At 54.5% G+C, this 14,995-nt stretch overlaps 6 protein-coding genes across 6 annotated transcripts; 3 read left to right on the top strand and 3 right to left on the bottom strand.

The window, feature by feature from the left end:
* Positions 1 to 877: 877 nt before the first annotated feature.
* Positions 878 to 2,567, top strand: IUM83_07744 (uncharacterized protein; the record flags this gene model as incomplete). Its single annotated transcript, XM_067932065.1, has 6 exons — positions 878 to 1,013; positions 1,081 to 1,316; positions 1,412 to 1,544; positions 1,626 to 1,674; positions 2,323 to 2,413; positions 2,505 to 2,567. 6 exons carry the CDS (start codon positions 878 to 880, stop codon positions 2,565 to 2,567), a joined length of 708 nt encoding a protein of 235 aa, XP_067786253.1.
* A 1,424-nt stretch (positions 2,568 to 3,991) lies between these two features.
* On the top strand, positions 3,992 to 9,066 carry IUM83_07745 (uncharacterized protein; the record flags this gene model as incomplete). Its single annotated transcript, XM_067932066.1, has 6 exons — positions 3,992 to 4,057; positions 4,119 to 4,152; positions 4,366 to 4,437; positions 4,513 to 5,042; positions 8,404 to 8,454; positions 8,524 to 9,066. 6 exons carry the CDS (start codon positions 3,992 to 3,994, stop codon positions 9,064 to 9,066), a joined length of 1,296 nt encoding a protein of 431 aa, XP_067786238.1.
* Positions 9,067 to 9,291: 225 nt separating this feature from the next.
* IUM83_07746 (putative F-box protein) lies at positions 9,292 to 9,786 on the bottom strand (the record flags this gene model as incomplete). Its single annotated transcript, XM_067932067.1, has 1 exon — positions 9,292 to 9,786. The coding sequence occupies one exon, from the start codon at positions 9,784 to 9,786 to the stop codon at positions 9,292 to 9,294; it is 495 nt and encodes a 164-aa protein (XP_067786300.1).
* A 310-nt stretch (positions 9,787 to 10,096) lies between these two features.
* On the top strand, positions 10,097 to 11,320 carry IUM83_07747 (uncharacterized protein; the record flags this gene model as incomplete). The annotated part of the gene is made up of 1 exon (XM_067932068.1): positions 10,097 to 11,320. The coding sequence occupies one exon, from the start codon at positions 10,097 to 10,099 to the stop codon at positions 11,318 to 11,320; it is 1,224 nt and encodes a 407-aa protein (XP_067786459.1).
* Positions 11,321 to 11,537: 217 nt separating this feature from the next.
* On the bottom strand, positions 11,538 to 12,275 carry IUM83_07748 (Ribosome-assembly protein 3; the record flags this gene model as incomplete). The annotated part of the gene is made up of 1 exon (XM_067932069.1): positions 11,538 to 12,275. The coding sequence occupies one exon, from the start codon at positions 12,273 to 12,275 to the stop codon at positions 11,538 to 11,540; it is 738 nt and encodes a 245-aa protein (XP_067786457.1).
* A 163-nt stretch (positions 12,276 to 12,438) lies between these two features.
* On the bottom strand, positions 12,439 to 13,964 carry IUM83_07749 (uncharacterized protein; the record flags this gene model as incomplete). Its single annotated transcript, XM_067932070.1, has 2 exons — positions 12,439 to 13,855; positions 13,942 to 13,964. The coding sequence occupies 2 exons, from the start codon at positions 13,962 to 13,964 to the stop codon at positions 12,439 to 12,441; spliced, it is 1,440 nt and encodes a 479-aa protein (XP_067786458.1).
* Positions 13,965 to 14,995: the final 1,031 nt, after the last annotated feature.

Genomic DNA, 14,995 nt, shown 5'->3' on the forward strand with positions numbered 1-14,995 from the left:
TTGACACGCGAGCGGTGATTGGATGGCCCACATGGCTGCGCTTTTGGGCCGCTCTGATTGGCTGCAGGGGTACGTGGCCACGATCGACCGACAGCATGTTGAAGCGCTCTTTTGAGCGAGTACTGTGTATTGTGCACGGCGCTCGACTGTCGAATTGCAGAGCAGTGAAGTGCATGTATTACATGTGCCGTAGTGTAACGCAGCGAAGATCTGTCAGTGCACCAGGCTGGACAGACGCGACGATGGCTTTTGTGATCTTGCAGTCGACTGACTGTAACATAGCTACTGTAGTTGCACTGTAGAATCACAGCCACGGCAGTGACTTGCAGCTCAACGTATCTGCGCCAAAAATCTTAGCGTGAACAGGCCTTGGCAACTCTTTCACAGTCAGCAAACACCTTATACAGTAAGGCTGTAGACTGTGCTGGTTGACGGAAGAACCACGTCGTCGGCTGCGACTCGTAGCTGCTGCAAAGGAAACGGGGCCAAAACGGCAGCTTGGCGCAGTGGTGAAATCGCCTTTCGCTGCGATTCACATGAGATCTAATAACTGCGAACAAATATACATGCACGTGTACTGTAATCGCCAACGCAAACTACTTCTCGTAGACTGGAAGACAAACAATTTTGGGCAACGAATACAGTGCGTCTAAATAGCATCTTCACCCACCCATTGCCCTCTATGTAGAGGCAATATATGCAGCATGGCGGCATGGCAAGCAGCTCTTGCACCGGGAGGCCAGAGCCATTCTATCTGACCCCGTCGTTCCCCTTAAGTACGCTGATCGTCATACGAAACTCAAGTCAATCATAGCTCGGCGAAACGTCCTGGCCAATTCGAGCTCACGCCGGCTGCTGCTCGCCTCGCCGCGCGCCTATGAGCGGAGTCACGGTGATCGACGTGCCCTCCACGCCTGCGTCTCTGTCTCCCACGCGCGCCGCGCTGGCCAGCGCATCCGAGAAGGCGGCGGCCAAGCCCGGCCAGGTGGTGGTCGGCCCGCTGCGCATCCGAGGTCCGAATTACGCGCGTTTTTGCGTTGGAAATTGCATTTTTGACAGCGTTTTTGACGTTTTTGACAGTGTTGCAAGCGATCGACTTGCCGACGCCGAGGACTGTCGAAAATGCAGCGCTGACTACGTCATCATCATGGCTACATTTTCCCGGACGACGTCCGTCTCAGCACCAACATGTACCGGGCAAAACGCAGCTCGAAGCTGTACCGGATATGATCTGCGTGCTGCTCTGCGCAGCGAAAAGCACTGGGATCTATGCAACTGAAGCGCGACCTTGGGCCAGCGCCATCTGCTGGGATGAAGTACGTCGATCCTGTCAAAAATGCAAAAAAAAATTGTCAAATTGATAGCCAAAGTGCTCGGTGGCTAATACTTTGCTGGTCGCTATGGATTGCAGGAGTTTTACATGGAGCAGGTGAGTTCCAGCGATGAGCTGGTCTTGTATTGTGTGGATCGAGCCAGAGATGAGACCCACGGGAGTCTACCATTGGAAGCCGACGTTACGTCTCACCCAGGGTTCATCGGAAAAGGTACGAAAGGTGAAAAGTTGCAATGGTATTGAAATTGAGTACGCAGCTGATGTATTCTGGACTGTTTGTCGCTTGTGACAGTGAGTTTGCCGCTTACACGTCTACCGGAGGGGCAGGAGGTGGAGCAGTGGTATCCTTTAGTTTCGAAGGAGTCGTCGTCGAGCCTGCGAACTGCTCTAAGAGTATCATTATGTTTCGTGCCCAATGGAATACCAACGACTCGGTCACAGAGCCCTGAGAGGAGGCGAGTAACTCCAACGTCAGTGCTAATATCGTCCCCAGCAACGGAGATTTCATTAGCGTCTCCCGTGTCCAAGCAGTTGCAAAGTCCCGATACGATGAATCCAGCCGCCATACCGTTGGAATCAGGTGTCATTGACTATGTAATCGTAGTGGGGACAGCAGCCGGCGATGTAGCTCCGACAAGTCTAGATGAGGCCCAAGTACGCTTCCGATACCCGCTTGCCGATCGACTCGACTTCCCACTACCGACAAAAATCGAGTGGTTTTGCTTTCCTGGCGGACCGGAGATCATTACTCAAACTGAACGACCTAAGACCAAGCTTTTTTCATTTGTGCTGGTGGGTGGTGATGATGGACTGTGTCGATCATACGTTGTATGTCTCGTGGTGTACCACCGCCGACCAAAGAGCAAGGGTGCTGAAGTGAACGAATGGCATTCTACCTGTGTGGCATTTTTAACGAGAATTCCTGCCATAGAAGACGTGACGACGTGTCTGTTGTCTGTGGCACACGCGTGGATGGCAGCAAATGGCAGGGATGATCATGGTGCTGAAGTTGGCGGTAAAGATCGTCTAGCAGCCACCAGGAAACAATTGATTAGCCTTTGTCATGACATCACACTCCCGGTTCGCGGTGTATTCGGTGTTCAATTTGACATCAACAACCTGAAAGTGCAGCTAATGGTTCCCTCTATGACATCTATATACATGCTGAAAGAATCTGTACGACCGGACCTTCGTCGTTCGGCATCGGCCCAGGGACCTCAGATATCACCAGTGAAAACACGAAGCTTTATTGCCATCCAGCAAGGGTTTCAGCCGCTTGTATACTCCCTTGAACCGATATTCCAGCTATTTGATATCAAGACTATCGTTCATCTCGTGACGTTGGTGCTCTGCGAATACCGAATTCTTATCCACTCAACGCAGCAGGCCTTGTTGTGTCCCGTTGCCGAAGGACTCTGTGCACTCATTTACCCGTTCCGATGGCAACATCCGTACGTGCCTATCCTACCTCGAGTGCTTTCGGAGTACCTTCAGGCACCTCTTCCGTACATCTTGGGAATTCACACCAGTTGGCTGCAGAGTTTGCTAGAAGCTGGACGTCCAGAACACCTCGTGGTTGTCGACATTGATCGCGGGACTATTCAATTACAAGAGTCTGGTGGGCCTGTATTGCCGCACAAGCTGACAAAAGCTTTATACCATCAGCTGAAGACGATTTTACACCCTTCGTTGTATGGCGAAGCTGAAACAAACCATCGAGAGCTGCGTACCAGTATCGATGAGGAAGTAAATAGGTCAGATGATTTATTGGAGGAGCTGAAGCAAGACATTGGGAAAGAACAGCGTCCTGTTGTGGAGTGGGGGCCTGACACAGAAAAACAAGTACGCATGGAATTCGTGTGCTTCCTCGCTGCACTCGTGAGAGGTTATCGTGAATGCCTTTTCTTTGTGAACCAGAAGCTCCCGGTGTTTAATAAGCGGCGGTTTTTTGAGAGTGAATCTACAGACAACGAAGTGGTACCGTTGGTGACTCGCTTGTTTTGTACACAATCCTTCCAAGCGTTTCTCGAAAGTCATAGCTCCGCTGAGTTAAGTGTATTCCATTCTGTTTATTTGACACTTTGTCGAGGGCCCAAGGAAGTGCAGTGGTCGCAGTCTATCAGGGCGCTGACAGCGTCGAAAAGCCAACATTCTTTCCTGGATACAGGTCCAGCGAGGACAGATATCCCCGTGCTTGTGATAGATGAACCCAATACTCAGAAAAAAGCTGAAGGCGTCGACAACGATGGCGAAGATGCACAGCGAGCATCACAGTCAAACTCATCCCCGATTAACATTGGGGAAGTCGAAGTGAGCGTGGTTGAAAAAGAAGCAACAAAAACTCTGGGCAAAAACATTGAGGCATTGCTGAGTGCAGAGAGGAATATGTTTTGGGACCCATTTGCGCTGGAGCCAAGTGATATTGATGCGCTAGCGGGTACTTCGTCCCAGCTACCGGTGAAGATGAATCACGAACTACTGGCGCGGAAACTTGGCGTAGAGCCTAAACTACTGAAAACGAATGCTCATCTACTACAGCATCCACATCAAGTGAATCAATATCGACTTCATCTTGATAGCACCATCGCTGCGGCGTTATCGGGGTCAGCTGGACCAGGCGGTCGCTTTCTGTCGTCAGAAGACGAACGCATTGAGCAAATGCTTCACAAGTGCTTGACTGCGGTGTTCACATCCGACGACACACTTGGCGAAGAAGAGATTCGGGTATGTATTGTGAAATTAGTTGTGGCCATTGCTTATGACTTACTTTTAGTTGCTGCATTAGGCTTGCCAAGCACACTTCAAAAGCGCACACGCACGTGAATTGTTTGTGTTGATTTTGATGCAGCCCAGTAACCAGTATGTAGAAAGCGTGAATGGTTCCCCGAAATCAAGCGGTTCAAAAAGCTCTTCCGCTTGGTACAACCCGAAAGGATCCGGAAGTTGTATTGGCGCAGCAGGATTTCGGCTGCTGGCGAGGTTAACATCAGCGTTAATGAATCAATGTGCGGTCCACGAGGATTACTCCACAGGACGAGGTATCCTGCAAGTTGCTACCCAGTATTACCATTACGTTGAAGACAAGCACAGCGGCATTGGATTCGGTAAGGTTTCTACACGTTGGTTTTGGGCTTAATGCTCGTGCTTTTCTCACATTTGGATATTGTTCTGCTTTTTAGCAAAGAAGGAGTATCTGGTGACGCCATTGCGTTTGCTGCCGATTTGTCGTTCATTGGATCTATGGCAGCACGCGTTTACTTGTGACATTGACGCTGCAAACCAGGCCGACCCGACCGAATCGGACGAAGAGGCTGTGGAGACTGTGGGAGACGAGCTGTTCTTTTCGGTAATTGGAAGTCTCATGTACGACATGCTAAACTTCGAAGTGCCGCTCCAAAAGGTGCTCACATTCGTGACAGTCATGTGCTCGACATACCAAAAAGGTCAAGATTTGTTGGATACGCTGAAGCAGCTCGCGGAGAACGTGTATCGGGCGCTTGATATGTCCAAGGACATCAAGCCTTCTCCACCAAAAGACGCTGTTCAGCACAGAATCAACCCAAAGCCGATAGCCAACCATACCGGTGCTCCTTCCTCCTCGACAGAGTTGCCACCGAAGCCTGCCAGCAGAACAGGAGGTTCCTTGTCAGCATCAGGGATGATTTTCGCTGAAAGTCCCATGCTGTCGCGCGAGTACGATCTCAATACGGTGATTCGTCGTAAAATGTCTGTTCGCGAGATGCCTCAGCTCAGCCAAGCAAATTCTAAAGCAAAGCCTGGGGATGACGCCACGGGGAATAATATCCAGAACCCGGCAGACTGGATGAGCAGAACTCCACCAACGCGCAGGCGAAGATCCAGTGCCGTGTTCCCGAGCGCGGTATTGTCAAGCTCAGGTTCACCGGTGCTGAGTTTAGTTACTGATGGGGGTCGTGCAGCGTGTGGAATGTCCGATGCCCGTGTGAACGTGGTGGACATCGAGCCGTCAGATGATGAAAAAGGCTTGAAGCTTGATGGCCATACTGGTGCGGTAGTAGCCGTGCAGATGCGAGGCAACGCTCTGATCTCCGGGTCGCGAGATCATACCTTACGTGCATGGGATTTACGTGCAACGCCCAAAAAGCGGCACATGTTCGCATTCTTCTCGATACCTTACGCTACTAGCAACACGTTGAACTCGACTGAGGATAGCGAAGTTGACGGTGCATCAGTATCGAAACGCTGTTTGGTGATGCGTGGCCACTTGGATGCTATCACTTGCATGGAGCTTGGACATCAACTTGGGGCTGCTCGCTCCCTGTTGGCTTCCGGTTCTGAGGACGGCACGGTTCGACTCTGGGAAACTGCGCGAGAGACCAGTGTGGCTCTCCTCGGCGGTCATAAGGGTACTGGCAAGCCAGCAGACAATGGTGGAGTTAGTTGTCTACGCTTGTTGGCTAGTGACGACGACTTGGCTTTGGGGTACCGTCGACGCACACTGCAGATTTGGGATCTTGCTGTTTGTAAATTGAAGGTCAACGTACAGGCTCATCATGCTGGAGTACGCGACCTACAAGTTTCGGGCACTCGACTGGTGACGGCTGGAAACGATCGTATCGTGAAAGTTTGGGATACGGCATTCCGTGGTGTGAGTGGTGCATTGCAGCCCGTTCAAGAGTTGTGTGAACATGGCGGTCCTGTGCACTGCGTGAGTCTTGGAGGACCTGCAGACCCGAATATCTGCACGGCTGCCGCTGATGGTATTGTTCGTGTGTGGGACCTTCGATTTGCGCAACGAGGTCCACGACTAACGCTTCGTGGTCACATTGGTCCGGTTACACGGTTGCAGCGTGATTTTACAAAGCTTGTATCTGCTGGCGAGGACGGCTGGCTGAGAGTCTGGGATATGCATTCCGGGGCGTGTCTTCGCGAAAAGCAGACACACTCTTCCGGTGTGACGTGTCTTGAGATGCACGATTCGCTTGTGTACTCTGGCTCTTGGGACGGCTCAGTACGTGTCTGGGATATCGAGAATGTCAATAGTTCAGGCCAGGCTGCTGTCTAATGGGCAAGTAAATGCTATCGACGTTGGTGATGCTGGCTGGGCTTGGCTCAGTCTATAGACAGATCCGTCACAATACGCGGCAGTTATAGCGCAACAAACCAAGCGCCACCTCGCAAAGATGCCAAGAGTGACAGAGGCCCCCTCGCGCCTGCAGTCGCCAACGTCATGGTCGCCATTATCGTCGCCTTCGTCCTCGTTGCCCAGCGTGTGCTCTCCAGGGTCGGCGAATCCATCACGTGATAGCAAGCTTACCATCCGGGCCCAATCACTGAAAATGTACGAAAAAGTGAAGCCGAAGCTCCAACGAACCAACTCGATGGATAAGCATCACGATTCGGCTAGTGATAACGCGAAACATTCCAATGCTACTGAGGAAGGTATCCACATGCACAGTGGCCGTAACCTTGACAGAGGGGTCGAGCACACTCAAACCGTTGATAAATCGAATGGAGAGGATCACAGTTCTTGGCCAGTCCTTGTGGTAGTAAGGTGCCGTCCGAGAAAACGACAGCGAGCCGATGGACGCTTTGCTGCTGCTCTTTGCGGGGACGAGGAGATACGGCGATCTGGCATGCTAGATTCAAGCTACAGCAGCAGTGACAGCAGCAGCGATGAAAGAGGAAGCAACCACCGGTCATCTTCGAGCAGCATTCAACGTGGTGTCTTCGAGTATTCTGCCTGCAGAGATTATGACTACGCAGCAACCTACGATTCTACGCTGCCGCCTCCGCGGTTGCAGCGCCCACGCCGCCTGTATGTGCAAGCTCCTTCGCACACGTTTGGGAATGCATCCGGTCGAAGAAGCTTTGACTTCGACTTTATCTTTCCACCTTGGAAGAAACAGCGTGATGTGTACGAGCACTGTGTAGAAGCGCAAATTAGCACTGTTCTCGAGGCCCAACAGCGAGGACAGCAGCAGCACGCGACGATTGTAGCATATGGGCAAACTGGCACAGGGAAGACATATACTATGGGCATGCTAAGTGACTTTCGAGATGACAAGGAGCAGGGGCTGATTCCACGCGCGTTGTCTCAAGTGTTGCAATTTGCTGCTGGAGAGAAAGCTGACGAAGATTCGCGGGAGACAGTGGTGACGTTGTCATTTTTGCAGATATACCTCGAGACAATCCAAGATCTTCTTGCTTTATCTGGATCCGGCTCAAGTGCTGCCCGTGCGAAACCGTGGAGAAAGCATGACTCACGTCGAAGTGGTAACGCACCAAGCGGAGACCTTCCAGTACGGCAACGGCGCGATGGAACATTTTACGTCACGAACCTGAATGAGTACGAGATATCGTCGGTGGAAGATGCCCACGCGCTGCTGGAGTTAGCGATGCGCAACCGCGTTTTGGCCGCAACTACGAAAAACAAAACATCGTCCCGTAGCCATACGCTGCTAACAATTTCGATCAAGCGCTGTCGTCGAGGCGCTAAGAGCAGATACTCCACTAGTGAAGACGACGAAGATGCCGATCGTGATGAACGAAGTGGAGACGGCGGCGAAGATGATTCCAAGCAATCTTCAACAATTTCGTTTGTGGATTTGGCCGGCTCGGAGCGTGTGGATGGGACCTTGCATTTTCTACGAGCTACCCGTGCGCGGCAGGAGCAGCGAATTCGAGAGGCGAAGTTCATTAATCGGTCACTGAGTGCCTTAGGCGGTGTTATTGCAGCCTTGGCACAGCCGAAGAATGGTCCTTCGGGGTCTTCATCTGCGCACATTTTGGCTCGGTTGCGTTCGTCAGTACCGGATAGGATGCAAACTCCCGTGGAGAGCGAACAGAGCCAACCACATATCCGGTTTCGAGACTCGCAACTGACTAAATTGCTTCAAGGCCGTCTCATGGGCGGCCGTGGACGGTTGCTACTAATCGCAACGGTAGACGACCAACCGAAGAATCTCTCTGAGACTCTATCAACGCTCAAGTTTGCTGCACAGTGTCGACGAGTGGAGCTTCAACCCGCCTCGAAGCTTCGCGGAGAAAGGTCTACTCGCTTGCGACGGCAAAAGTCTCTGTTGGATCAGGTTTTCAACGACATGAAGGTCATGCATGAGAATCGGGAAGCTGCACTTCATGTAAGTCTGACTTGTGCCGGATGCATCGAATGTCTAAGCTAACGAAGCCACGCTCTACTGTGTCTACAGAGTGAATACCAAACACGAATTGAGACTCTAGAACGAGAACTAGAAATTGCCCGAGCTGCAGCTCAGTCAACATCGTCATCGTCCCCAGACCAAGACACATCCACTATGCACCTAGCCTCGTACACAGCGTTATGCTCGCTGGTGGACACTGTTTGCTCTGACGAAGATGGTGGGAAACCTCACCCAAGTATTACCGATTTCCAGGATGAAAAAGACGTGCTCGAATATGTCGCTGGACTCTACACCAAGCTGAAGGAGGCGTTGCTCGCTCAGCAGCAACAGCAACAGGAACAGTACGGCAAAACCATACCAGTAGACCTGCATCCAGCAACTACCTCACAGAACCCCGCGAGTCTGGATGAAGGAGACGCTCCAGGCGAGTTCATTCGCACTGCTGCACCTCCGTCCAGCTCCAGGAGACCACGCAACATCATTAAACTCTCTCCTGAACAAGAAACCGAGTTCCGTGCCGTCGCGCGGCATCTGATATCCACTCGAGCTCTAGACTCCTTCGTCGTCAGTTCATCTGACGAAGAAGCGTAAAATGTCACCTAAACGTAACATAATCATCGTAATTATCATGTTGCTCGCTGCTGTTGCTGTTGTTGTTATTGTTGTTATTGTTGCCGTTGGTGTTGTTGGTGTTGTTGCTAAGCATGTATCCCCCTATCCTTCTCATCTTTTGCATGGAGTTGTTAGTATGTTTCGAGCGCGGCGGCAACTGATCTGCCTCGCCTCTCGACGTGTAGGCTACACGTCGACGCGCCGTCACACGGACGAGCGCGACGCGATGAGCGTCATGGCGGCGGCCCGCGGGATGCGCAGCGCGCTCTGCAGGTTGGACAGGCACTGCTCGTGCAGGTAGTCGCGCAGCAGCGTCTTGAGCGAGCGGCAGGCGAACTGGTAGAGCTGCTGGTAGCTCTCGGGCGGCGTGGCCAGCTGCGCCGGCGACACGTGGAACTCGTGCAGACAGAGCTGCAGCCACAGCTCGTCGTCGTTGCTCAGGCGGCGCCACGAGCGGCACACGCTGCGCGCCGCGCAGAGCGACGGCCCGTCCAGGAAGCTCAGCACGGCGTGCACGTTCTCGTCGCATGTGAAGTCCAAGAGGCTCAGCGCGCGTCGCGGCGGCGACGATTTTTCGGCGGGGAGGACCGCGAGGCTCTGCGCGCGCAGCCACTCGGCCACCGCGCGGGCTTCGGGCGACAGGGCGCCACCCACGGGGGCGACCAGTGGGTGGAGGATAATGGCACGCGACGCGGACATGGCCAAGGTTAAGGTAATCGTATCGATACGAGGGGTGAGTGCGCTAAGTGAGGTGCGCGATGTCGAAGTTGCCAAAAAAGTTGCCGACGTGCCCCCACTCGTCGCACTTTAGTGGGAGGGTTTAGCGACTTACAAACGCCAAGTGATGTACAGGCGGGTCCATGCCATACCCGCGAAACCCACGTGGTGTGCACCACATTTGCCCAGCATTTGAAGGTTTGAAATCGAATTGTTTTCGAGCTCGTCGCCATCGTCCAAGAGCTCCAGTCGCCTTCCGTCCCCCGAGGTCTTACCGGCATCTCCCCCGTCGATGGCTGTCATGTCGCCCCAAGTGCCCTCGGGCTCCTTCCTGTCCCCCTTGCGTGCCAGCGGTGCCCTCAAGAAGACTGCCATGTCGGACAAGCCCCCGACGACCCCCACGGTCGGCCGCAAGCGCAAGAGCCTGAGCGCCAACACCCCCAGCACGCAGGCCAGCAGCACCACGCCGCTGTCCAACAAGAAGCGGAAGCGGCTGTCCATCGGCACGCCCGGCAAGGTCACGCCGCTCACGGGCGTGCGCGAGAAGGACGTGGAGCGGAAATTCACGGAGCACACGGTGTCCGACGTGTACAGGGCCATCCGCAAGCAAACGGGCAGCCTGGGCGGCAACGCCGCCGGTGGAGCCATCTACGGAGAGATCACCCAGGCCTCGTTCCAGCGCGTGGTGGACTACCTCAAGGACAAGTGCGAGCTGTCCGCGTCCAGCCGCTTCCTGGACGTGGGCTCCGGACTGGGCAAGCCCAACTTCCACGTGGCGGTGGACCCGGGCGTGGAGGTGTCGTACGGCATCGAGCTCGAGGAGCTGCGCTGGCATCTGTCGCTGCACAACCTGCGCAGCGTGCTGTCGCTCGACTCGCAGAAGAACAAGCGCCTCGCCACGGTCTTCACGGCGGGGGACATCACCCACGCGCGCACGTTCGAGCCCTTCTCTCATGTGTACAGCTTTGACGTGGGCTTCCCGCCCGACGTGATGGACAAGATGGCCGAGATGTTCAACCGCAGCACGGCCAAGTACTTCGCCAGCTTCCACTCGCCGAGGAAGGTGGTGGACACGTACGGCTTCTCGGTGGAGAATATCGGACGGGTGGCCACGTCGATGGCTGGCTCGAGTGAAGGACACCAGTGCTACTTTTACCGACGAGTGGTGTCCAGTGATGATGAAAGTGATTTGGAGAATGAGGAGAAACCTGTGGAGTTGTCTCCGCTGACCGGCGGAAGTGGCCAGCCGATGTCAGTGGACCCGCTCTTCAGGAAAGGAATCGAGCTGCTGAAGAACGGCCGTGAAGGCATGCTCGACTGGATTTCTGACTTCTTCGGCCAGGAAGTGTACGCGGGGCGTACCCGCCGGCAAAAGCGCATCTTGCGCGAGCGACCGATCGAGTCCTACTACCGTACTGTCAAGAAGGCGTACGCTACTACGACTCCAAAGGATTCACCGCGCAAGAGCTCGAAGACGACTCGGACGACGAAGCGCAGGATCAACCTACGCGCCTGATCTCGCGCGTGTTGACTTTAGGAAGAAGACTGCTGTTGTGGGTTTATAGCGCCTGCTCTTATGTGTCGCAGGCTCGAAACAAGCAAGCATTACCCGAGTACAAGAAACACGATGTAGTACGGTAGTTGATATACATGGGGACAAGAAACACTCAGATCGATAGGAATACAAGCTGCACATATGCATTTCACGCTCTATAGCCTCTAGTGTGATCGATCTACTCCGTCGCGCGACTTGCCTCAACCGACTCGACGAACAGCTTCTTCTGCAGCGGAGAGAAGACGTCGCCGCCTGCGTGGATGCAGGAGATTAAATAGGTCACATCCTTGCTCTCGAAGCGCTCCTCCTGCCGGAACTGGTCCAGCTCGTCGCCGAACGCCGTGGTAAACTCCTCCATGTACAGCTGCCGGAACTCGTTGTGCACTGCGGCGTCCACCGTGGCCGACTCGCTGGCCAGGTGCTGCTGCAGGTCATGCTCCGCCGACGCCAGCAGCTCGTGGCTGGCGCGTGCAGTCTTGCGCACGACCCCCAGGCGTGCGTACTTCTTGGCGGCGTCCTCGGCCTCGTCTCCGGCCGCCACCAGGTCCTGCAGCAGCAGCGTCGTGGCCTCGTCCTCCTGTGCGTCCTCCTCGCTGTCCATCGCCTCGTCCTCGTCACTGTCTCCATGCTGGCTGCGGTCGTACGCGTCCTTCAGCGTCTTCTGCAGCTTGGAGAGCGCCGCAGACGCCTCCAGGCTCTGGGCGATGAGCTCTGCGCAGCGCACGCTCTTGTCGGTGGCGGCGGCCAGCAGTTTCTGCCTCTGGGCGTCGTCCTCCGCGTCGTCCACCGCTGCAGAAGCGTCCTCCACTCGCGCGCACACCCCCGTGGACGGCTGGAAGGCGTCCTCGCCCAGAGCCGCGATCAGGCGGTCGTAGCGCGCCGCGAGCCGCGCAGCCTTGTCACCCGTGGCGTCCATTGCTGCAGAGTGGGACCGGAATGGCTGGCCGATAAGTGGATGTCAGTCAAACGAGGGAATGTGGCATTAATGGATGAAATATAAAAGGATGTGGGTATAAAATTACGTCCACCTGAGAAAGACATTTTTCATTTTTTACTGTGGGGGGCGGGACGGCCCATAGTTAGCTGCAAATATCTGCGGTGAAAGGCTTGCCTGCATCGTCGATCGTGGTCTTGATCGCTTGGTATGTCATGAGGATAGTGCCTATCACCACGGCTGCGCTGATGCAAAGCACGACGATGGATTGACGCCCACTCCGTCTCACGTATCCCAGGATCACCACCTGCGCTGCCGAAGTTACAGCAAAGGTAACGGCACACAAAACTGCAGCCCAGTCCCACGCGATCATATTGAACACTGTGTACTTCGCCGTCGCAGCCGCCGACGAATACAATATCATCAGAGCCATCGTGGACGACGCCACTTCCGGTACGATTCCCATCTCGATCATGATCGGACCGGTGATGACACCTCCGCCGACGCCAAACATACCCGCGACGACGCCTCCAAACGCGCACCCAAGAGGAAAGTATATCACCGCCTTCCGTGTCCAACGGATATCGCCTTCGATGTACGGGTAGGCCACGGTAGCTTTGTGCTGATACTCTTTGTGCAGGTAGTGCGAGGCGAGCACAACGAAGACAGCCACCCACGGAATCTCCACTAGCAAGATCACCCAGTAGACTACGCCTCCGCACGTCACGGAAGCATCGCCGATACTTGTGGCCACTACGCCAAGGTAGCATACGAGGATAGCACCATGCTTCTTCCAGGCGAAGTGGCGTTCTTGCTCCAGAATGTCTGCGAGTCCTTTATTGGCTTCAACTTCGTTAAGTAGCAAGGCATCTGCGGCGATGACCGATGCTGATAATCGTCCTGCCTCGCAGGTATCCCTGCCAACGGAACGGTTGGGTGTGAAAGCTAGAGTATATGCATCGGGGCTTACCGCTGCATCCGCACTATCCTTGGGGTCAGCGTCGGCTTTCTTGACACTCTCAGCCCTGTATAGCCGAATTCCCTTTATCATCATGCGCGTGCCGCTGACAGCCAGTACCACCACGAATAGCAGCGACACGATGTAGCTCGGCAACAACTTGTTGATGAGTGCGCCCAGTACGGTGCCCCCGATCACGACGGGGATCATACCAAGTGCGAGATCTGCGTCGATCAGTGGGCGGTCTGCAGACGGGTGGCGTTTGTGCATGTTGAACCAGGCGTTCGCTAAAGCTCCACCCAGGATGGCCACATTGGAAATGGGCGTCGCGCGTTTGATGTCGAAGCCCATGATGAGCACCATGGCGGGCACCATGATGACACCGCCGCCGATACCGCCTGCAGAGGAGACGATCATGCCCATGACGATGAAGACGATGGCGAAAGCGTCGTAAGTGTCCATATCAGACAGACTTGGCACTGTATCGTCGTCGGCACTGCTACTGCTGTCGGCTGCTGCCATGGTAGGGGACGCGATGACCAGCGTTAGCACCACGAGCAGCAACGTCTTGGTTGTACCCAGTTGCGGGTGGAGGTACGAGGTTCTCATAGTCGATTGGGTTGAGTTGTAGTTAGCAAATTTGAGAATGGATCAAGCTGTACGCCTTACTACCGAGTTGAACATACTTACTTGTACACCATGCGCGACTGCATGACAATTTGTCTCAAGACCGAGCAAGCAGGCTCCTTGTTTGAGTTGTTGAGTCACCTCGAGTGATTGGAAGAGTCAAACAGGCAAAGGCTGAAGCTAACGTTACAATAGACTTGCATTGCAAGTTGCCGTCGCCAACACCGCCAAGCAATCGTCGATCGGCAACAACGATCATAAACCCGACAACAACTAAAACAAGAGCATAATCAGCCTGTTTACGCTTTCAGAAACTCTGCCCTCGACTTCTACGAGCACGACTTGCACGCATTCTCACTTTTATTGTGCACAAGCTCCATAGATCCCCCGCGGCAGCTCCGCCATCCTGCCGATAGGTGCTACAAATTATGTGGTAGCCGAGGTTCCGAATCGCCCCATTAAACAGTGTGATAGGTCAGATGACCTGGCCGCCGATACCTTTTATAACCATTGCTTGGATGTGGATTCGTTAACTTCGAACAGTCCCCGGACCACTGCCGAGCACGTGATAACACTCTGACATACACACAGCGCAAGCGGATTGCATTGCGTCACCCGCTGCGCATTAATGAAGTATGCAACCGACTCCCCAACTTTGCCGTGTCCCAGTAGATTCTCCAGCGATTGAGGAAGTCGGGGATGCTTCCGCGCTCTCTCTTTGCCTCTATTCTTCTTTCTGCTGCGCGCCGCATTCACCTGGGCCAGCAAATTTCGTACTGAGTGCCGGCAGCTTAAGCTGCTAATGTGAAGGAGGGCACTTTAAACAGCGGGTGGTGATGTCACTCGCGGGAGGAGGGCCGTATTTGGGTGTTGGAGATACTGTAGCGGGCGACGTGTCTCAGGCCCGAGGTCGTTCGCGCGTCGAGACTCGAGCACGGCTGCGCGGCACGCGGTGGAAGAGCGGGTTGTCTTGGCGGCCGGGTCGGGGAATGGAGTTGATGGAGATGAGCGGAGTGCGGTGCCGGCGCTACTATGGGCGAGATCGGCTGCAGTGGCGGTGGGCGTTCCAGAACGTCGCGTGACGCTGTCCAGCTGTGGTCCCCAGAGAACCCCGTGC

This window comes from Phytophthora cinnamomi (genome assembly GCF_018691715.1).
Source record: "Phytophthora cinnamomi strain GKB4 chromosome Unknown Contig68, whole genome shotgun sequence".
In the NCBI taxonomy this organism is placed as follows: Eukaryota; Oomycota; class Peronosporomycetes; order Peronosporales; family Peronosporaceae; genus Phytophthora; species Phytophthora cinnamomi.